General features: G+C 40.0%; 1 protein-coding gene across 3 annotated transcripts in view; it reads right to left on the reverse strand.

The window, feature by feature from the left end:
* Positions 1–1,287: 1,287 nt before the first annotated feature.
* Positions 1,288–23,468, reverse strand: part of EVC (EvC ciliary complex subunit 1) — a 49,556-nt gene continuing 27,375 nt past the window's right edge. The window contains exons 12-21 of one of the 3 annotated variants that reach the window (XM_068188653.1): positions 20,030–20,242; positions 11,979–12,088; positions 11,170–11,380; positions 8,346–8,552; positions 7,327–7,471; positions 6,337–6,439; positions 4,221–4,347; positions 3,880–3,973; positions 2,599–2,710; positions 1,288–1,591 (exon numbers count right to left, since the gene is read on the reverse strand). In XM_068188653.1, the coding sequence (XP_068044754.1) occupies positions 1,510–1,591; positions 2,599–2,710; positions 3,880–3,973; positions 4,221–4,347; positions 6,337–6,439; positions 7,327–7,471; positions 8,346–8,552; positions 11,170–11,380; positions 11,979–12,088; positions 20,030–20,242 (1,404 nt within the window). In that variant the 3' untranslated portion in view covers positions 1,288–1,509. Of the gene's footprint in view, positions 1,592–2,598; positions 2,711–3,879; positions 3,974–4,220; positions 4,348–6,336; positions 6,443–6,481; positions 6,601–7,326; positions 7,472–8,345; positions 8,553–11,169; positions 11,381–11,978; positions 12,089–20,029; positions 20,243–23,468 lie in introns of those variants that run through there. The other 2 variants (XM_068188651.1, XM_068188654.1) reach the window with 2 other exon arrangements.

Below are 23,468 nucleotides of genomic sequence, written 5' to 3' on the forward strand. Positions count from 1 at the left end.
GAGCTGCCCGGGAGAGGGCACTGCTGCCCTGCTTTTGGGGCAATCCCCTTCCCGAATTCAGAGAAAAAGCCATTTGGAGCCGGTCTGGCCAAAGCTCAGCACAGGGCAGCCCCCACCTGGGCCGTCAGAAACCCGCTCGGGGGATTCTGCCGCACCCTGCGAGTGCAGGAGCTCCTGCTGCCCTGAGGGTTCAGAGCATCCTCTGCTGGAATGGTAACAGCTCCCTGTGCTGCTGTGCAGAGAGCGCTGCAGAGTGAAACCTGCATTCACGTTCAGTCCAAGGTGAATACATTGATTCTGTTACAAAAAAAAACATTAAAAAAACACCTCCAAAAAAAAAAACCTCCACACAAAAATAACCCCAAAAAAACAACAACCAACCTAAAAAAAAAAAGAACAAGCAGCAACTAAACTGTTAAAATGTTCAGACTGTGAAGGCAGAGATACCATAGAGCTGAAGTGCTGAAACACCAGAATCAAATACTTGAAAGGATACAATTTAGAATTTTTTTTTACAACTGAGATGAAAATTAACCATCTAACACACGCGTGTAACAGGCCTGGCAAACTCGTTTGTTCAGGAGCACTTTTGTCTGAGGCAAACTGTGTAACTAATGTAGTACTTTCCATCTTCCACCAAAGGACAACCTTTTCACTAGCAAAATATATGTTTATTTTTGAAAAGGCAGAATACTCCCACTTCATGAAAGTTGTAGCATTGCTTAAATGGGGCAATTTATTACACAATACAGGTGCTCTGTACAGCCAGTAAGAATTAACTGCTTTGCATAACAAGAATTTCCTATAGGAAATGTAATGAGCATAACAAAGTACATTGGAAAAAAAAGGAAGAAGACCAGAAACTGAAGCATAAAAAGTGAAAGAGTAAACTAGTTTTCTCTCATTTTCTCTTTCAGATATTTAAAAATATTTGTACAAATATTAAAAAGCATACATAGGACTGGAAGCACAAAAATATAACAAAAGAGAGACCAAATGTCATCTTTTGATGTATCAGTACCACCTGAAGCCTGTTTACATGCTCTCTACATTTTTATCTCCTTTCCTTAGGTCAAAGTAGAATTCACAAAAAGAATGCTACTATGTACCACATCTCAGGCTCAAAAGTAAACAGTACATCACTACTGTGATGAAACTTTACTGAGATACACTGACCTGGGCCCAGTGTGCACCTGTTCTCTTACAGGTGCAGTATCCTCAGGTTTATTCCAAATCTGTCTCCCCAGCATATTACCCAAGCAGTCTCAAAGAGCTAGTATTAAAGCCTTCCTTGTTCCCCCTTACCAAAACCAAGAGGGCATGTTTTATTAACAGCTAAAGGAAGCTGGGATTGATTCTTGGTCTGCAGCTAAAAAAGATTTATGAGTTATTATTGATTTTCTTCATTGTTCCTCAGCAAAGCAGCTCAGTAAGTACCTATAGCTGCTGAGATTTGCCAGAAGAATGCCTTGGTACACTGTGTTCAGACAGCTCAGACAAAAGCTTTTACTACCTGCTGCCTTTCTTTTTTAACATCTTTGAGTTTTTCCTTGGTTCTGTCTCCCCTTCATGTGAACTCTGTGACATCCCTCTGAAAGAATAAGTAAGAAAAAGAAAACAAAATTACAGACAGTTTTTAAAATGCTATACTTCCCTCTTAAACTAAACTAATTTTGGTTAAAGAAAGGTGCTTGCTATATAACTTCTGCACTCACTGGTTTCACTGCCTCTGTTGGGGCTGCCAAATCAAAGTTGCAAAAACATAAACGTTCCTTTGTTGGGTCCCTGCTCCCTACACACGCATCCCTTGTCGGCTGTGGGAAAAGAGTGTGTGAAAGGGGTTGATGCCATCAGGGAAAGGAGCCATCTCCTGAAGTCAGTCCCAGGCTGAGGTCACTCAGGGGATAAATACTTTTCCCCAAAGGCCTGTGGCTCCTGAGAACCAACTGTTTGCTTTGCCTGTCAGCAGGATTTTCTCTGCTCAATATATCAAGCCACAGCTACCAGCTGGCTGGTTTGATCTGCCCGTAGTAATCAGCTGGCATCTTTCATTTCTTCTCTAGTTAGCACCCCAGCACAAGCCAACAGAAACATCTATCAAGAAAATAATTGTTAGAGCTGCTAACCTCATCAGCCAAAGACTGGCGCTTGCCTTTGTTCCTGAAATAAAGGTGGAAGTTGAAAGCCTAAATACCACAGACCATATTTTGGTTGCTACATTTCAACCTAGTTCCATTGAATTCACTTGTCTCTGCTGATTTATGCTGTCTGTGACTAAGGTTTAAATAAAATTAAACAAAGAAAATTTGGAAACAGTATTTCTTATTTCTCTACCTTTAATCAAAGCTATTTATAAAATACATAACAGTACAGACAAGCAAACACAGATGAATTTCCTAAGTTTAAAAAATATTATGGGGTAAAAAAGGTTAAGTACATGTGGAAAGTAAATATTAAGGAAGCTCAGCTAGTGCAGGCATTATGTTTTGAGTTTGATTGGCATACCTCCTTAAAAAGTAAGCTTTACAGTTTTTGTATTGAAAAAGCAATTTTTTATAAACAGCTTTTCACATACCATATTTTTAGTCTCTAACGTACCTGCATAAGCCAGAAGTTATTCCATAGGGCTCTTGAATATTTTCATGAGAATCATCTTTTTCTGCAGGTTCAGGTGACTGGAAGGTCTGTCTTTTGGAATTTGCTTTTTCACCTGAATTGCCAAATGCAGTGGATTAAAACAAAAATCACAAAGAGTAAAGCTTGTTTGCTTTTGATTAACCTGAAGCAAAAAATGACACTCTAACACTTCATACTTACCTATTTATTATTCCAAGGAAATCACTTCACTTTACATTAGCCCAACATACTGCTTTTTTACCACTGGTTAGTTCTCACACAGCAGACTGTGAACTGCCACATTTGCTGAACACTGAAGTAAGTTTCCATGTGGTGCAACAGTTGAAAGCTCTACCATATATTTTCTTAGCAAGTAACTGAAAATGGCTTTTTATTACCACCAAGCAGAAGAAAAGCCAGTTCATATTTTTGAGTGATTTGAATCAGAACATGATGTTAAAAATTCACTGCTTTGAGGACTGTTTCCACGTGTCCGTGCAATCACAGTGCCTTCCAAGGCAAACAATTCTGCACACCTGAGAAACAACAGCTGGGGAGAAAAACTTCAAAATTGTGCAGGGAGTGACCTGCTTTTCCCTTTCAGGCACCCATCCTGCCTTTCAGCTTCTTTCAAATGTAATGCCATCTGTTTCATTCTGATAATGACAGAAAGATTGCACGGCTCAAAGGATGACACTTGTACACTTCATCTGAAATGTGGACTAGGAAATACGACTGCTACTCTAAAAAGTGTCCCTAAGTATCTCTAGAAGAATGAATTAGTATAATTTGTCAAAACGACAATAAATTCATAAAAATAGATCAAGTTTCCTGATTCAGTAGGATTGTACATGTGTGGGAGGCAATTCTTCCATTCTGCCAGGAGAATGAAAGCTGGGTGATTCAACTCTGCTGTTCTCCCATGGATTTAGCAATTGAGGTGAACAGAGACATTTCTAAAGGACGTGACAAAGACATGACAAATGTTTTGGTTTCAGTAGGGCAAAGTCTTACCTCAGTGGACAATGTAATCTAGAGGTTAAAGGCTGCTCTGGAGTGAGGAAAGGTGACACTTGTTTGTGGCTGTGCTGCTGGAGAAATGGGTGACTTTGAAAGGTTTCATTACCCTTCTACATCCCAATTAGGGAAGTGGCACTGATAAAAAAATCTTTCCTGAAACTCCAATGTGTTATACTGCAAAATCTGCACTGATTTGTGGAATTATGTGTCGCTTTTTTCAGAACAATTCAGGATAGTACCAACCTGCTGGCTTGCTCCTTTTGGAAGGCTTCTTCTTCACAGTCAGTGGAACTCGGGTCAGCACAGCCAGCTCACTCATAAAGTCCTGCTCTGCTTCCTGCATGCAAGGACAAAGCAGCAATCACTCAACACAACAGAGCTCAGTTCTGTGTTACTACACGTGGCACAACAAAGCAGGCACATCACTGCAGAAACACCGGAAACAATATGGGAAACAATCAGGGAAGTGTTCCTACAAGACAGTGACGAATCTCAGCTCTGATTTCAACTAGGGTAGCAAAGAGATCCCAACAATCTGTCACACATTTCTCCACTGAATGCTTCAGATCCATGACCCATTTTACCCTTAGCTGATTCTCCAGCTCGGTTCCTAGGTGGTGCAATCCCAGCAGCTTCTGTTTCAGAGACTCCAGACGAATTTGTTGCTGCAGCTCAAACTGAGCCAAAATCTTGTTTTGCTGTAGCACTATCCTGGTCAAGAGAAATGTAAATGTATAGATGTTGTTCAGTGCAAGGGAGGAATACAATCCCGTCAAAGTCCATTTAGAAGGCTTTGTAGAGAGAAAGGCTCATTAACAGTACTGGCCCAGCTAACTTCTGCTGGGACAGAAAATTTTGTGGCAGATTTTTAGATTTACTTATTTTAATAACCTGCCTTGGCTGTCCATAGGATACAAGGTCCTTTTGGAGGCAGGGATTACAGGAGTTTGCAATGTCCATGCCTGGATTTTGGGAACTGGAATTCAGCTCTAAAGTTGAAGCTTGTTTTCAAAACCACTGTATATTTCTAGGATCAGTTTTACTGTCTTCTTGCCAAAGGGCCAAGGCAAACAATGTTCAAAGATCTGTTCAAAGATCAGGTGTGAGGATAAGGGATTAAGAATTAGGCATTTCATCCAGGCCTCTTCAGTACTGAGCTGTCATCAGAACCAGACTGAGCCATCAATATGGTAATTCAAAACTTGGGAAGTGAAAGCATTAACAGCTGTATTCTTCACTTGTTTTACTTTTCTGGTTAATGATTATTATTATTACAGTACAACCTGAATGGCTGCAACTTTGCTACATCTGTATTTCTTCTGTTTTCTTGCCTGATCTACCTTAAAGGAATGCTGCCAATCATCCATCAAATTCCTCAGGGAAGGAGGTAACACAAATAGTTTCTGACATTTACACTTAATGAAGTTGCTATTGTAATGCTCACTGCTTACAGAGGTTACCTTTCAACATTTGCTTTTTGAACTCACACTCCTAACCTTGCACCAAGGGCAAAAAGAAATAAAATAATAAAACAATGTCGAGTTTATAGGAGCTAGACAAATTAATGTAAACGTTGTCTTTAATTTACAAAGGACTAGACCATAAAAGAAATCATAACGGCAACAGGAAAATGGGTTTGATTACTGATGATTATTGTATCAGCTTAGATGCTGCATAGTTACATTCTTCAATATCACACTTCTGCTTGTGTGAAGGCAAAATTCATTGTATTTTGTTTAAAGATACTAGAACAGATTGCAGGAGAAAAAACAAATGAGAAAACAGCTGGAAGTGAATTTGTATGTCACAATAAATTATAAATTTGATAATGTATAACTAAGAGATCTTTTATAAAAGATCTGTTATTTATTACAAAAATCCATTTCTTTACTAACTCAAACAGGGATAAAAAAGAGGGCAACAATATCTTTCAATTCAGAAGAAACAGAATGTCTAAAGAAAGATTTAACCTCTTTACAATGCCAAAACTGAAGCTGATGTATTTTTCTGGACAGTAAACCAAGAGTAAAGACATAAAGTGACTATAAAAATGTATTATGTACATGACAAGCCATAGAGCTTTTTATGACAACTTACTCCTTTTTAATTTCAATGCTTTTTGTCTGGACCTAATTTTCATTAAATCAGTAATTAATTAAATATAATTTTTATTTAACTAACATTTGAGGGATTCCACTCTAAATTAAGTGCAAGTAATCTTGATTTTCCAAGGCATTCACTGAAACCTTCTTTCCATTTTGAGTATTTTTTGGGCTTCAAGCATTTTCTCTTCATTATGGTATATGTTTTCTCCACAGCAAACTAACAAACACTTTTGATGTTCAAAGTATAAAGGATGGAATGTAATGAATTACATTCAGCATTGGTTCCCATCCTACATTTATGTTAAATTTCTTTTAAAATTTGGCATACGTTTTGCCATTGTATTTCATTCTCTCTTTTCAAACTGCTTAAGTATAGCTCTTCAATCTGTAACTAATGACCATCAAAAAGTTTATTTAATAAGAAAGTACCTCTGTGAGATCAAAGGGCAGGCATCATTTGGCAATAGGTATTTTTTTTTCCATCAAAGAGAAGTATAAAATGCAAACTCAAGACATTTATCCAGCTAGACATTTATGTAGATCTGCAATCACTCACAAAGTTTGAATAGACAGCAATGCTGCTGCCTGGTCTAACCTTTGGTGGACTGTGGATGACACATTTAGGAGGCCTTTGGTGTGTTTTTCTTTCAATGCCAGTTCATTCTCTTTATTCTTCAGTCTGATCCTTTCATTTCCTTCTGCTGAAATAATGTTTTTGAAAATTTTTTTGCTCAAAATTAAAAACTCTGAGTTATGACAACCTTCATCACAAATTAATCCTTATTCTAGGTAGTTTTTCCAAACTTACTGCTCCTTAGGGATATCAAGTACTTCTTACACAGTCTGCCACTGTGATCTGCTGCAAAGAGAATACTTTATGCATCATTTAGCTGAGATAGGAATGTCATTGAATTCCTGTTTACCTACTTTTCCCACTAGGCTAACTGATTAACATGGAATTCAAAGCAGAAATTTTCTGAAAAGACCTTGATGCCTTAAGCAAGAACTGTATTACCTAAACAAAAAATGCAATACAAAGAAAATCCTCCACTCAGATGTGACTTATTGTTGGGTATCCCCAGCCTCACAAGATGTCCCCTCAACTGACAGCAAACTATTCAGGTTACTTTTGCATATGCTCACTCTCTGTGACTGAGTGCTTATTTGCTGCCCAGGCTCCTGACTCTTGTCTCTGAACTCCTGCCTGGCAGCAAGGCTCGGGCTCATCTGACAGACAAGACCTTGCACCACTCTATTTAAATTAAACAGGAGGGAGATGGATGGGTTTGTAACAGATCAGGGTATGTAACCTTCATCTGGGGAGAATCCAACCTTTTCTGAACACTCAGAGAGGCTGACAGGCACCTTTCCTACACCTGCCCCATCAGGGAGCACTTACTGAACGTACCCTGGCCTGGGCTGGGCTGGCTGTACTCCCCACCTTTCCTCCTGTGACTCTGCCAGGCAGACTAAATTCAGATTTACTAGACCAAGGGATGCCAGAAGAAGCAAAATCCTCTAACCTTACATTAAGCACAGTCACTGGGAGACAAAATTGTCTTATTGTTGTCAATACCATACACACCTTGTAAGGATTTCAGATGTTGAAGCTTTTTTCCTTCATAGCCTTCTGTGATTTTTCCTAATTGCTGGTAGTAGTTTTGCACCAGTCTACTGATATTATTGCTGGTCCCATATACACTTTCAACAGCAGATTCCACCAGTCTCTCCTGCATCACACAGTACAAGTCACAATTCATTTTCCAAGCCCAACAGTGTTTTGATCTGTTTAAGAAAACCCCATACCTAATTTGGCATGAACACACAAAATTGTGAATTTAAAATGAGGCTTTAAAAATGGGGCAGACTGAGATACTGAAAACCGTGCAACATTTAAACATGAAAAATTGCAGCAAAACCCTTCTAATTTGCCTCATCTCCATCTGGGAAGAGGTCATTCCCCTATCCATTCAATCTCTACAGCCCATTTTAACAGTCAAGCCAACTGCCAGCAAAGCAAGCTAATCTATGTGTAGCTCTGCTGTGGCTTTCCATAACACAGAAAATCCAAATATTTCCTTTGGAATAAAAATATTCATCTGTGATGTAAGTTTTAATTTTAATTTTATTTAATTATTTATCTTCGAATTAATATTAAGCTGGTAGAATGCAAACTATTAATTAATCAAAACCCCTTTATCAATAGAAAATCATCTCAAATTTTTTCTTCTTTTTGTTATTCTCTGCCATCAAGAGATGTGACAATTTTTTTTCCTGTTCCAGTGTTTGACTTAAAACCTGTTTTGGCTGCTGTAGCAAATACTGTACTGGTACTTAAGTGCTAGCTTGCAAATACTTTGCAAATTATTAAAATGAAAACAGAAGTAAAATCGCTAAATAACCATCTACATGTTGCTGGAATGAACACTTTATCTTTCAGAAAATGCAACTCCACTGTGACATAGGGAGTGCAGAGAGACACAGGTCCTAACAGTCTTCTGCTGATACTTCCAGGCATAGGTTAATACATACATTAAATTGCTTTCCATCTGTGCAAGGTAGTCCTTGTTTTGTTTGGAAAACTGCTACTGACCATTTCCATACCTTGAAGACCTGTTCATCATCTGAACTCTTTTTTTCAGCTTCCCCTCGGGCATACTGCAGCAGTGTCTGCCCAATCACCTGCTCCATGTGCTGCTGAAGAAACTGAAGAGCTTCTTGGATTTCTGTGACTAGCTGCTGGTGAAATTCTAAATTAATTTCTTGTGTTTCTTCCTCAAGCTTCTCCTCCTCTTCATGAATGTGGGACTCCTGGTAATCAGACAAGACAGCACTGCCATTTGAATATGTTAACAACTGTAGTCATCTTCACTTTGAAAGAAAGTCCTGCACCTATTCAGAAGGTTACAGTTTTAGTAATAATATAATCTACAGAGGAAGTTTGTACAGTCATTTGACACATTTGTCATTGCTACAGAACTACAGCCTCTGTCATTATATGTACAGTAAAAGCTGCATCCTGTCCTATAGGTCACTTCTAAGTGATATATTCACACGTACGTAAATATCCTGAGTCCAGTAAGGGACAACTGTGGATGCCTTGATAAACTGCACAGGAGCAAGGCAAGCACAGTTATACATAAGGTATACTTGCACAGTCTGTGTGGTCTACCTGAGAAAAACTTGGTTTGCTGGTACTTGGGAGTACCAATGGCCCTTGGGACAGGCCACGAAGGTGTGTAATAACACTTGAAAACCATTTGCACAACATCCTCTGGTGGTGAGTTCTAAAGCTTCTCCATGTATTTCTTAATTTTGAACCTGCCATCTGGTAACATTGCTAGGTGCTCTCTTCTTTCATTAGAAACATGAAAAATGGTTCTCTATTCACATACCTGATGCCAGTTTTAAAACCTATGATATTCCAGAAGACACCTATTTTTTAGGCTAAAGAGTTCAAATCCTTTGAGGTCTTTGGACCATCCTTGCCTCCATTTTTGTGCATGAAAAGTGCACACTTTTCATCTAAGCTCTGTTTAGTGAACAGTAGTATCTGCTTACCAGCATGGTCTGTTCTGTCATCCTTAAGTGTAGTAGCCTGCCATAGAGAGCCTTCTGTTCTGTTGCTGATGTCTTTCTTATATTTATACACTGAGTTAAGGCTAAATAACATTTAAATATTCTGGAAGATCTGATAGTACCTATTTGATGCCTTCTTGGAAATAAGAAATACAAGTAAAAAAGGAACATTCATCTGTTGAAGTATTCTTATTAATGCTGGGTTGTTCTGACATGTTATATTTATAGCTAAGACTTATGTTCTTGAGGTTTTTGAGAAAGTTGGAGTATCATTCAACTGTTTCTCATTTATTTTAGGGACCTAATCTCATGTGATTATGTCCAAGATAGGATTCATTAGTCATTTTACATTCTATATAATCAATAGATAGACATGACATTGTCCACCAGTATAAAACTGGCCCAAGCAAAAATTAAGTTTGGGTAAAACAACACAATATATCTAAAAATCTGGTTGAATGTCTGTAAATTAACCTCTTCCTGAACTCCTTATAGATTGGTTTTAGTTTTGGAGGTTGTTTGTAACATGTTTTTTCTCTCTTGACTTTTCCCAATTCCACACCTATGCCCTACTTTTTCAACAGCAAGAATCTTACATGTGTATTTTTAGGCACTTCCTTCTGAGACGGGTTTTAGCTGGACTTTGAAAGAGGCTGTAATGGAGAGAGGCCATAGGAACAATAATACCTGAGGACATTTCATTTTCATTAGGGAAGGCAGTGATTGTATCAATTAATGTCTCCATGTGAGCTAAGTGAGAGGCAGTAATGGAAAGCAAGAGGAATGCAGTGATAGGCATTTGTATTTTATTATTTTATATTTTATTTCTTCTGAAGGTTAATGAGTTTTTCAGATTTTCAAACTTAAAAGAAACTCCTTCAATTTATATTTTTCAGCAGGACACGGATTTTCCTTATTCCTCTTCCATGTGGAGATTGAGGGTTTGTATGATGCAAATCAAAATTAGAGGGGTACAGAATTTTACCTCTCAGCTAATTACACAGCAACAGCATGGAGCACAAAGCTGCAAAGTGTTTGATGGGTTCAAGCCACATGTGCAGCAGCAGTGGGTTGGGCAGAGCTATCACTGACACCTGCTGGGAGGGTTGTCTGAAGTTGAAATATGAAACCTGGTGTTGCTCTACATAAATATCCAATATAGGTAATTAAATAACCAACAACACTTACTAGATCAACACTAAAAACCAGTCACAAACAGATGTGAAAGCAACCTATGGGAACATCATGTCTAAAAATCCCTTAAACTTTATTTTGTCTTCTTGACCTACAGTGGCCAGGTAATTTGGGAGGATTGGGAACTGATGCTGATCGTCTTATGGACAGAGAGAGAGAAAAAAGAATGAAAAATTATGACAGCATAGAAGAACTTGATTGGTGTGATAGGAGTAAGAATTTCTCCTAATGCTCCAGTAAGAACTTCTCAAGTGCATATTATGATCTCCAGCAGGTAGGAGCGATCGAGGTTAGTAGGAGGAGGTTCTCTTACCCTGAAGCAGTAGCTTTGCAGAAGTCCTTTATACACGCTGGCATCCTTGCCTTCTCACATTAGCATTTTCATATAAATAAATTGCTAAATAAGCTTGCTAGGACACTCAATAAACTATAAGGGATTTTAAAATGTCTGCCCAAACTACAACAGGCACACTCAGGGACCTCCTATGCCAGCAATGTGCACATTTTTGAGAGAGAACATTTTTCTTTTTCCTTGGAGCTTGATTTTTTTTTTTTTCGGGAGTGGGAGGGTTTAGATCCACCATGGGTACTTCTAATGCCAAATATCACAGCTTATGAGACCTCGGGAGACAACCCACCTGGACACTGTACCTACCACTGCCTTCTGTAACTGCCACTGGTCCTCATCGTGGCACAGAGAGGATCCCTTCTGCAGGGTGTGCTGCTCTCTCAGCTCCTGGAGCGAGCTCTTCTTTCTGGACAGTCGCATGCACGCCAGGGCTGCCATTCCAGCTCTTCGGAAGGTTAACCTTCTGAGCACTGAACACAGCAGAAGTCGGTGCTTTTGCAATATATAGCTAACAGACCTGTAAAAAGGTCCATTAAAAATCCATCAGTGAAGTTGCTTGCACACCTGTGTTCAGCAAAGTCATTGCTTAAAGGTGACAAGAGTTATTCTTCACTCTGTGCAACGTTTTTGTACAAAGCATGCCTTGGAAAGATGCTCAGGTGTAAAGAATGGGGACTGCTGTGTTTCACTTCTACTTCTGTCACACTGAAGTTAGATTAAAATGAAAACAGAAGTAAAATCGCTAAATAACTATCTACATGTTGCTGGAATGAACACTTTATCTTTCAGAAAATGCAACTCCACTGTGACACAGGGAGTGCAGAGAGAGGCTGGTTCAAGACTAGAGACCACTCACAAACACAGCAGATACTCACAAAGCACACCAGTGACAAATCACATAAGGCTATTTTTTCTAATTTCCAGGAGTCATGATATGTCTATTTTTTTTAATTTGCTTTTGATACCCTGACAAAAAACTAGACCAATTGCCTCTCTGTGTGAAGGTGCTAATAATCCCTCAACACTGCTTTCCACAATGTAATGTACACAAGTTTTTATCTGGGCACGCAACAGTGAAGTTTTACCCCACTGCTCACGGATGAAACTGTGCTTACTCATCACTGAGGCATCCTAGCCTGCTCACGACACCTTGAATTATCTTCTCTTGTTTCTCAGACAGGTGCTTTTGCATCACAGCAGACAGAGCATATTCTGTTATCCAGAGCTAAAAGCAGGGAAAAGAATTACAAATATAAGATACTCTGATTTCAACCAGTCACTGCATAAAGAAACAATGGTTCATTCTGCTAGAAAAATCATCCCTTGCTTTCAAAAATGAACTCATGCTGAATTAAAATTATTCTACTTATGAATATTTTTTTCAATTATCAAAATCTTAAACAAAACTCACTGAAAAGTTTTGCACTGGTTTGGATCAGCCCTCAACTGTGTCTCCTACAGATTTTTTAGTTTAAGCAACAGAGAAACAAGAAAACAAATAACAATATGGCACAAAATACTGCATTGACTCCTATCAGCAGGTTGCAGTAGACTTTGTATTTGTTTTTTTCTTTTTACCAGTAGAGAAAGTAGTTTTTATTTTCACTAAACAAAATAAAGGTACCATCTTCCGTCACATTTCTGTCACAGTAAACAGTGCTAATAGTTGGAAATGGAGATTATGTGATTAGGTAAGTATAAGGACTGCAAGTTTACAGCTCCTTCACAGTGATATTTAGATCAAAGAATTTAATCTTTAAATGAATTTTGATGGATTTGCCTTTAGACTGTAAACTTTTGGAGATATGGACTTAAGATTTTGTTTAGTACATTGACAGTATTTAAGGAATACTAAGTCATAAGCTGAAATATTTGCAAGGCTTCAACTCTTACTGTAAGATGAAGAGTGTATTTTAGGCTACTGACAGATGAATAAAAGCAGGTTACCTGCAGATGTATCCAAAGCCCTAAATTAAATATAATACCCAGGGTGTCTGACAGTTTCACTTTGTGTTTCAGCATCATTCAGAACACGAGGACTAAATTTTCAATTATGGCAGACAGGTAGGTTTCACTAGATCAGTATGTCCAGCAAAGGATTAGATGTGTCCTGGTTTCAGGAGGGAGTGAAGCTTAGTGCAGTGTGGGCACATCCAAGAAGTTATTCTATACCACCCACATCATACACGTGGGAGTGGTTTTGGGGTGAAAATGAGCACACTCCTCAGAAGTGGGCACCATTTTGCCTGTCCCTCTCCAGCAGGAAGGTGTCAGCATCAGCCGCTGCAGATCCAGCCCCTCTGCACCCCTGCTCTGCTCCCGTTGTCTCCGGAACGCAGCTGCAGGACTGGGTGCTGAAAGGACAGCGGCAACAACGCTCATCAACAGCAGGGCTGAAGCGACAGAGGCAGCCACGGGGCAAGGACCGCTGGGATTGAACCCCAGCCCACTCGAGGGGAGCCCCACTGACAACAGCTGAGCTGAGCCTGGGCCAGATGAGCTGAGCTGAAGGAGGTGGCAGAATGGTTGGAAAAGTGGCAGTGACCTGCAGGACCAGCACAGTGGGGCAGGAGAAACAGCAGCGGCTGACAGTGGCCAGAGCAACAGCACAGCCTGACTTACGAGATTTGTCGCTGGCTTCCATTGTTTTAGAATGGGGGGTGTGGGAAATGTTAGCCATGGGAGTTCCCTTTCCATCCTGCCTTTTGTGGTAGTCTGTTATTTTACAGTTTGTTCTCCTGCAGTATGTTTCAATATTCCTTGTTATAAGTTTGTAATGGCTCAGTCTATGTTCCCCATTTGGCTTCCCTAATGGTTCAGTCCTGAGTTTACCACAGATTTCCCTGCCAAAATGTATGTCAGTCCACATGTCAATCCACCTGTATACCTCCCTTGTTCCCTTGTCTCACCCCTGTCTGTCAAAGACAGCACACTCCTTTGGTTCTGGAGTGTTCCCTGTCTTTCATCCCTTCCCCGAAGCAGAATTGGATTGTAAGGTTTGCTCGCTCCCCGTGTTGGCTTCTGCTGGGGAGCCCTTACCCTGCCCCCCTCCCTAATGCCCTCCTACTGGTCAAAGGTTGTGTCCTCCCCGTGTTCCCTCTACCCTATAAAAGTACTCTGTTCACGTTCAGATTTGTCACTTCCTCAGCCCCACTTCGACATTAAATATTTGGAGACTCAGGCAAGTGTCGTTCCCTTATTCCTCTGCCTCGGTTTCCTCGTGCCCTGTACCTCTGCTGCGCTACCCACGCCGCAGCGATCACCGCCACCCGCAGCAGTCTGGGCAGAGACTCGGGGGCGGCCACGCGTGTGACTGCCCTGCGGCCACCAGCGGGACAGCGAGCCAACCTCCATCCCGTGGCTGCTGAGAGCCAGGCACAGCCTCTGTTCCTGATGGCCACGTGGGCAGTGAGTGGGAATGGTCTCCATATCCCCTTTGTCTGGTGAAGCAAGTGGACACATCCTATAGGAAGCATCTGCCATCTGTTTGATTTTTCCCAGTGGTGAGCTCCTTTTTGCTGGGAAAAACACCTTCTCTTTTTGTACACCTTTGCTATTAATATTGCTGTTATTGTGCATTTCTTACTCCACAGCTTTGTGCTTTAAATTGTTATCTCAATCCATAGTCTCTGCTTTTGCCACTCCCTTACCCTAACAGGCAGGGGAAGGGGAGTTGCTCATTTTCAGTTTAGTTTCCATCTGGTGCTAAAGCCAGCACAAATGTATAATTGCGCAATTGTTAGTGTTAGAAATTAGGAGTGGTACTGGGCCTCTCTGCTGGATATGTGTTTTTTCATTGGGAAGCAGTGAACTGTGCAGGAGAGAGGCTTTCTCTATGAGCACAGAATGAATTCCCCTTGGAAGTGCAGAGAACATCAGAAACTTCATTTTGGCTTCAAAATAAAAATGTATTTCTTTCATGGCTAGTGCCTTCTCTGTGGAATACACAGTGACACATCTAACTGACCTCTCTTCATGTAGAAAACCTTACCAAAACACGTTCCTGAGTAGGATGCCGGACAAGGATGGGCAGGCAGGCAGTCAACAAGTGACAGATGGGAAGAGTGCAGCTGAGCATGAGAAGCACAGCCCAAAAGACTGCATGGCACTGGAGACCCACCAGGCTGCTCTCAGCAAGAGCCTCAGATGTACCTGTGTACCCCGATCTCAACTGATCTGAATCTAGGTGAGTCTGATAATCACAGAGCACAGCTGAGCACAGTGTCTTCTCTGACTGCACGCTGCAAGCATTAAATTAAGGTCTATCAGGTCTTCAGGTATCATCATGACAGATGGCAAAGACTTGCTTGAAGTAATAATTGTAATCAGCATTTCCCTTTAGCAGCTCTGTGGATTTAGCTCCTAGGTTTTCACACCTCTCTGCACACGCCTTGTAGATCCATCACATTGTGTACTTTAATGTCTCTTTCAGCAGTTCAAATAAAGTCTGAAAACAACCTTTTACTTTCCAGAAGTAATTTTATTTTCAATGAGAGACTGGCTGTGGTTCAGCTGTGAGTTTCCATCATTTTTGGAGACCTGATTATTTACTGAGAAGTTGCTCTTGAACGGCAAGTCAAACAGCATGAGGGTATATATATACCAAGAGACAGAATGCAGGAGATGATACCTGAATTGCAATTGGAATGGTAAATGATATAATATTGCAGCCAAGAACCCAAAATACAGCACCTCATTTGCTATCAGTATATCCTATCCAAAAGTATATCCTATCACTGTCAGTGATAACAATGACAGTGCTTCTTGTAGTTGTTCTTTACTTCTGTTTATGAAGAAACAGCCTAGTTCTGTAGTAGTGAGGAGTTCCTTATAAAAAATGAGTCACCTTTTCCATTAAGAGTGCATTGAGGTAGTCCGTATGCAGAATTTAGAAAATGACTCTGCACGTCCCTGAGACCAAGGGGAAACTGAGAATACAGCAGAAATTCCTCCAGCACACAGTTATTAAACTGAACACTAAAAGTCCCTCAGTCATGTAAGTAGTAAGAGAACAAGAGGGAAGAAAGAGGAATCATTACATATTTATGATGAGAGGATAAATAAGGAAGATTGAGAATTAGACCAAATACTAAACCAGTGTTTTGTCTCAAAAAGGCCATTAGGAAGATGATTAAGCTAGAAAGGATCAGCTGGAATAAACAGGATACTGTATGCTTAATTGGAAACAACACCTAGGCAGCTCACTGGGATGGGCTAGCAGAGCTGGGTATTTTCCACCTCCAAAATACAGGAAGATCTCACACAGAGAGGCAGGAATGTGACAGTGAAGATTCTCTGGGAATGTTGAGGCTGCTGGCATGTGGTTGAAAACCAGCAAAACAGAAACAACTACTTCTTCAGGCCAGGTATCAAGGTCAGGCTTTGTGCTTGCACCAATACTCACGAGGCACGTCTCCAAGCTTCCTGTTCTTGGGAACAGCCTTACTTTGCTCAAAGATAGGTTGTGTGGAGGGGACAAACTCATGCTGCTGCACAAACTTAGGGGCTGGAACAGAGCTCATGCTCTCTGATCCCTGCATTCAACCAGTAAAACCAGTGATAAAAGTATGGTAAATGAGGGAGTTAAGGTCCAAGGAATGTCTGGCTTCTTGAAGTGTTATACCAATTCTATGAAAAAATTAACCAGAGAAAGTGATAAAATGCCCACCATGTCAAAACTGGTAAGCAGGTGCCAGTTCAATTTTCTGGGTGACAAGGGATGATGTGGGAATGGATGGAAATCTCATCCCATTTTTATTCTGTAGGCTTCCAAATATTTTGCTTCTCGGTCTCAAGTGCATTACAAGATCTTCCAGAGCACAGCTGAAGTTAAGTATTACTCTCTGGCAATTTAAGATGAGGAATATGCCTCTCCTTTCTGTTTTGACATCTTTAGTACAGATTATTCAGGGAATGAAAGGAAAGGGATTTCTCTGTCTCGGCCTGTAGATGGGGTGTGATGCACACTGACTGCCAAGTGAGTCTCAGCTTGGTGCAGAAATCATGAATTAGGGACTAAGTGGGAAAATGCTCAAAATTTATTTTCATTAGTCATTTACTCCCATTTGCCTCACTCATATCCGCAAGCCTATAAGGCAAAGTTATATATGAAACTGATTTTTTTCTTTTCAGTTGTATAAGTGTTTCTTTTCACCCAAAGGACATCATATTCCAGACATGTATAAATGCTAGGAAAGATCATCTAAAAAAAGGTGGTTCAAGTGAAAGGGAAAAATGTCTTTTAGAGCCACTTTGAAAAGCACACATAAATGCCCTCGTGAAAAGTTTTCTAATGTTAAGACTTCCCAAGCCTGTAAATCAGGCGTCTGTGTAACTCCTAGCACAGCACATTTATCAAGAGGCAAATGAAAGACATATCTCCTGCTGCAAAATGCCTGACAATTTAAAAGGCCTGTCAACTGACATAAATCAATGTTGATTTTTGAATCTTTTGTCAAACCCAGAACTCTAATGTCTATGGGATCTCCCAAATGCCATAACCATCTGGTACAAGTGTCCAATATCTCTTCTTAAGGTGGGAACCAAGTGTTCCTTTTTGTAGGATGCAAGCGTCAGCTTATTGCTTAAATGTTCATGCTGCTGCTTTATAGTAGGAAAGGGACAAGAAATGCACATTGCATTTGAACATAATATAATGCATTATGTTTTTCAGAGTCATGAAAATTTACCAGCCTAGATTTGGTGGAATAGCTATCTCCCTGCATGCTCCCTTTGGAGATAAAGCAGATTTTTTTCCAGTTCAAATCCTTTCCAAAAAGCCACAAGCATTAAGTTAAAAAAAGGTACTTAGGCTCCTGCACAGAATATTGTCTTGAGGAATCATAAGACTATTTTCTCACTAAGAGAAACTCTTATCTCTTCTTGGAATTTATTCTGCAGAATCACTTGTCCTTAGGACAGCTCTGTCTGCCACTCAGGAATTTTTTTGTATTGAATAAAGCCCAGCTGCAATAGTGGTGACTCAGAGACCAATGGGAGAGCTCTGTCACTGCTAAGTTAATTCCTCTATAGCTCTATATCTCAGTAATTACTGTTAATGATGTCAGAAAACCCTTTATTATTCTATTTTATTTTTTTTCCAGCTAGGAAGTCATCTGCTTTACAATTTGCATGCTAGGGTACACAAAGTCAATTTGTGATGGAAAGTCAATTTTCTAATTTAAATAACCTATGCTGGGCATGACCAGAACACCTGAATTCACATACAATGAATCCATCACACAGTGCTGCCCAAAGACCTATTATCTAGCAGCTGAGTGCTGGAGATGAACTAATCCTTTAAATCCTTTGAGAAAAATTCCCAGGGTATAGTTTCTCCACTCAACAGTGTGCCCAATGATAGCAACAGAGGAATGTACAAACAGCATTTCTGGACCAAAACATCAGACTTGAGACATCCCCGCTCTGTGGTGAGTCTCTTGTTAAATGCATCCTCTCCAGCCCTGAACAACGGCTGAGGTTCAATGGGACAGTGGAAGGGCCACAGCAGAGGTGCCCTAATGTGCACTCTGACATGGCACTATTCACAAGGTGCACACCAGAACCTCCTGCTTCTCTGTGTTTTTTTACCACCACATTGTTTAGGGCTCTGTGTGCTACAAGATGTGCTTGTAGCTCACCTACCAGACCAGGCTGCTCAGGCCATGCACATACAAGGACAGGCAATTTGTGCAACCTTATGAATGTGAAAATGAACAGCAAGGTTTAAAACTGACAAGTCAGGTATTCTAATCTAATCTTTGATAAAAAATGGCAAAATAATAATTAAAAAAAAAAAAACCTGAGGTCAGACATTTTTTCATTAATCACCGAAAGTACAGGTATGCCAAAATCAAACACTAAATGCCACCCAACAGTCCTGGAAAATACAAATGTAACTAAGCATGTAAGCAGACCCACTGGCATCAGTGGTTGGTACCAAGCACAATTTAGTTTAGTTTGCTAAATAGCCCTGTGACACCAAAACAGAAGAAGAGAATTGATTTTCAGAACAGGTCAGTTACAATAATGGAAATATAAAAAGATCAGGGAGGTGCATGTTGCATAACTCCAGATTAAGGAAAATACAGAAGAATAAAAGGAAATGTCTCAACATTTTCAACGAAAAATTTTACTTCTGTATTGCCAAGGGTGTTCTAAATCCACTGGTTAGGAAATAACTCTACCAGATTTAGTAGGGAGCCCACAGTTTCCTGAATCACAGTGTTTTGCAGCAGAATCCTAAATGCGAGTGGGTGAAAAAGATGAACACCTTAACGCAGTTTGCAATAATTAGGGACTTGCTCAGTACCTCATTAACAATGTACTGGATTGTCTAGGCACTTTGAGAATGAGGGCAAGGGAAAGTATGATTCTGTCAGTGTTAAAGAAATCTGCCAACCTTTTTTTTAAGAAGCTCCAATTACTCTATACCTTGCAGCACTCACTTAACATTTAGGAAAGGACACACCTTTGAATAGAGAAGGTCTTGAACTAAGCTGTGTTAGAAGCAGTGTTAACAGAGACACAGCACTGCATGAATAAAGTGAAGGCATATTTGAGCCCCAGTCTGATGCTAAAGACACCTGTCTCAGCATTTACTCGTTTTTACCTTTGGTGTCAATGCCCCCTGTGGTGGGCACACACAGAGCAGGAAAGCTGGATGTGTGTTTTTCCACCTTCGCAGAGTAAAGTAAGTTTATAAAAGTACATATCATATGTTTCCAGTTATTACAGTATTAATACATAAAAATTAGTAAGAAATATTTATCATTGCAAGGCTTCCTTGCCTGTCAACTGTATTTATATGTACCCTTTCCAAACAGACCTGGTGAATGTTTTTTTTGAAATATTTCTGTAGATGCCAAGAGTTGAGGACATCAGAGAGCAGCCTTGCCAGAAAGTGTTTATGTGCTGACAAAGCTGTCAAACACTGTGGACAGATGTTCAGTAATTACTCTCTGACTCCTCTATGCAAGCCTGCATGCACAGCATACATATTCACTCCATGCTGCAGATAAAACTGCTCCTCCTCAGCATAGAGCTGTGTCTAGACCAGCCTGTATATTTATACACTAAAGACTCCCCACAAGTAAGTACCTTGATAATTTTTTTCTGTATCTCATTTTTAAGACACTGAGATCTCAAAGCATAACATGGATCTTACTTCTTTTTCTTGCAATAGCTGCTCCTGGAAAAGCTTCCAGTGTCTCTGGCGGTGGTTCTCCCATTTCTCCAGCTGAGGGACCAAATTCTCCTGCCATTCCTCTTTCAGAAGCTCACATTCTCTTACAGAGAGGCTGGTCACCACAGGCAGGGTCTGAAGAAACAGCTCTGTCACCAACTCTGCTAAAGCATGGGAAGCCTTAGAGTACAGCTCCTAACAGAGGCACAGAGAGGGACAGAGAGACACAGGTGACAAACTGAACCCCCAGCCCTTTGGAGATGCTCCCCTGCATGTTCCATGACTGATGCCAGTGAGGGAACCATGTGAATACACTGGGCTGGTGTCCAAATCCTAGAGCTAAAATCCAATGCCACTAAGACTTGAGTTAAAAAGACCAGGTTTTGTAGATGGAACAACAAAATGTTTCGGTTCAAGCTGTACAGGGCATTTAAAATGCAACAGTGGCAAGAGAATGAGACCCCGTGCCCTAATTGTTGCTCACATGTGACTGCAGTAGAAAAGAGTATCTGGTTTTACTGGCTATGGTGATGTGTTATAAAAACAACTATTCTGAAAGTTGCTGCAGAAACAATCCAGTGTAGCACAACCCCTCATAGGCACATCTTCTCAGGGGCTGATATGAAATGAATGAAGAAAGAGGGAAGAGTTAAAAGGCATGGTATGGCTTTTAGCTAGACAAAAGTGACATTAGTCATGTCAGTAGCTGGTACTTCAAAATACGACACTCTTCAATGCCTGAAGAACAGAATTATCCAAATTCATCCTGATGCAGAATTGTTTCAAGCCTAGGAAAACAAACATCTTCTGGTGGTTCTAATGAAACTAGTCCCATATGAACAGTATTTAATTGCTGAGACTGTTTCGCTCACAAGAAGCGTTGGGTGATTTAGTCAGATGGCATCCAAGCTAAAAACTCAGTTCTAGTTTCACTGTCAAATACACAGCGGTGATAGGAGCTCTGCTGGCAAACTGGATGCCATTTGAGATAATTTCTGGGCAGGAGTGGGGACAGGTAGCTTTCCCCCCTGAAAAGGGAACAAAACCACTCTGGGAAGTCACATGGACACTGCAGTATTCCTGCAGGAAGATGAGCTATTTTTGGGTGAGCTCCACATGATCCTACCAGTCCAAGAAGCTTTACTGCCTTGCTGGGCTTGCTTTCATTGCAAACCAGTGTTAACCCTCTTGAAAGCACATATATTCCTTTATTTTCTTTAAAATATTGATATTTTTAAAACTCTCTTAAGGATTTCTGTTAAAAGAACAAGTCAGGTCTTCTAGATGCTGCCTTCTTTTAAATACAAGTTTAATTACAATTTCTTAGATGATCAAAATCTAGAACCACTCAACAGAAACAAAGGGATATTTATCTAGACATCAAATATGCTTGTCTGCAATTCATAGACAAAAAAAGTTCTAGTGGAATTTTTCTGGGGGAGGGCATACACTGCTATAATGTAATATTGTGTAAGAGCCCATTACAACTGCTAGATATTGAATTATAAAATACAAAATACTAAAAAATAATAATAAAAAAGTGCAAGGACAAGAACTCAGAAATAAAGACCAGAACTTAGGTTGAATATTAAATATAGTTCTGTGCCCCTATAATGATACATTTAGGGTTCATATAATGTTTCCACAGCACCCTTCTCTGCTCCATGTTTAGGTTTATGAATATCCTTTAAACTGATTGATTTCTGAAAAATATTTTAATATTTCTCATTTACTGTAAAATATACAAGCTGTGCACTGAGTACTAAATTATTATTTTCCTCCTATGATCCCTCTAGGATGCTAATCACCATAATAATTAGCTGTTTCACAAACAATAAATAGCTTAACAGCTCCCTGCAGTAACCTCCTCTTATGGATAAAACTGAGGTACAACACTACAAAACATGTTCACTACACCTTTGAGATGAGCTGTCTCAGCTCTCTCCACTCTCTTACCTGTTTAAGGAAGACAGGATTTCCACAACCCAGCTACCACAGGCTTTCTTTAATCTCAAAGCATTCTGAATTCTTGCAAACTGGACTATGGCCTTTTGAAAATGAGTACTGGGCCTAAGTATGAGAGTTAGTAGTCAAAGACCCAATGTAACTCCTAACTTCTGATAATTCTTTTCCCATTTCTGGTGATTGCTCACAATCTAGACAGGACAGTATCATTAGAGGAACATTTGCTACACAGGTCCATCCTGCGCTGAAGGATTCTTGCCCCTACTCCTTAATTATTATAGTTACAAGTTCCTGTTACAACAAGAGGCATGATTTATACCATTCTAATAATCTGTGTAGTTGTGGGCCTGGCTTAGCTTGGCAAAAGCTATGCCAAATGGTTTGCTTGAATTCTGTCTTCTGCTGTTATTTTAAATTCCAAGACTCCAAGTTCTCAGATTTAACATAAACTCAAAGATACTGCACTTCTAATCAACATATCCCATGCAACAGTTAAAGAATAATGGCTCTATCTCTGTAAACCACCTCTCCTCTGAGCTTTACCAGCCTTTCAGGACATATTAATTCTCCTGCCTTTACTCGGTGTTCAGTGATTCAATAAGAATTTCTATTGCATCTGAAACAGTTCAGAAGGAGTCTAAAGGAGTCTGTGGCATTTCTACTGCAGTAGATCAAAAGATCTCAGGCAGGGTGTTAAGGAATTTTATTCTTTAACAATGGCAGCTAAATCCCTTTTGAACACATTTTGCTGTGGAACTGATAGCATTTCCCTGGCACACTCACAGCTCTGTGTTATTATTTGCTATGAAATATTTCGCACAGAACAAAAATATGGTATTTTGTTCCTTGTTATCAATGACATTTTGTTCTGCCTGTACCCCCTGCACCTTCAAATTATGCTGTATGCTTACCTTTGGCACTACCACAGTGGGGACAGCTACTGAAGAAAAATGTGATTAGGTCCTGTTCCCACAAAATTACTTATCTATATCACATCATTAATGTGACAATCACACGGACATCAGAGCCCAGGCAGCCCTTACATGGCAGACCTAAGAGCACAGCATGCTGTATGCAGAGGCCACACCACAGGGACAACACAGCAGCCATGCTGTTTAATGCAGCACTTGAAAAAATGCGGTGGAATGGCCTTTAAAAATTTGGGAGGGGAAATACTAAGTCTACATTTAGGAAAGATTGCAGATGTGATTGAATTCCACCCAGTGACTCAAGCTAACAAAATAGTTCAAAACTATTTGTACTCTAAGGAATGTACTTGATTTCAAACTGCAATGAAGTCTGTCTGTGAGCAGGGATGGCACCCTATGTATTATAAAAGTTATTTTCCACAGGAAAGAATAGGAAAATCAGTACTGCTTCCAGGATCTTATTTTTGGACTAGAGCCTCTACAAATATTTTTTTACAAGCTTCCTGATATGCCATCTCTTGTTTTTA

The sequence above is a fragment of the Anomalospiza imberbis genome, chromosome 4, assembly GCF_031753505.1.
Source record: "Anomalospiza imberbis isolate Cuckoo-Finch-1a 21T00152 chromosome 4, ASM3175350v1, whole genome shotgun sequence".
Classification (NCBI taxonomy): Eukaryota; Metazoa; Chordata; class Aves; order Passeriformes; family Viduidae; genus Anomalospiza; species Anomalospiza imberbis.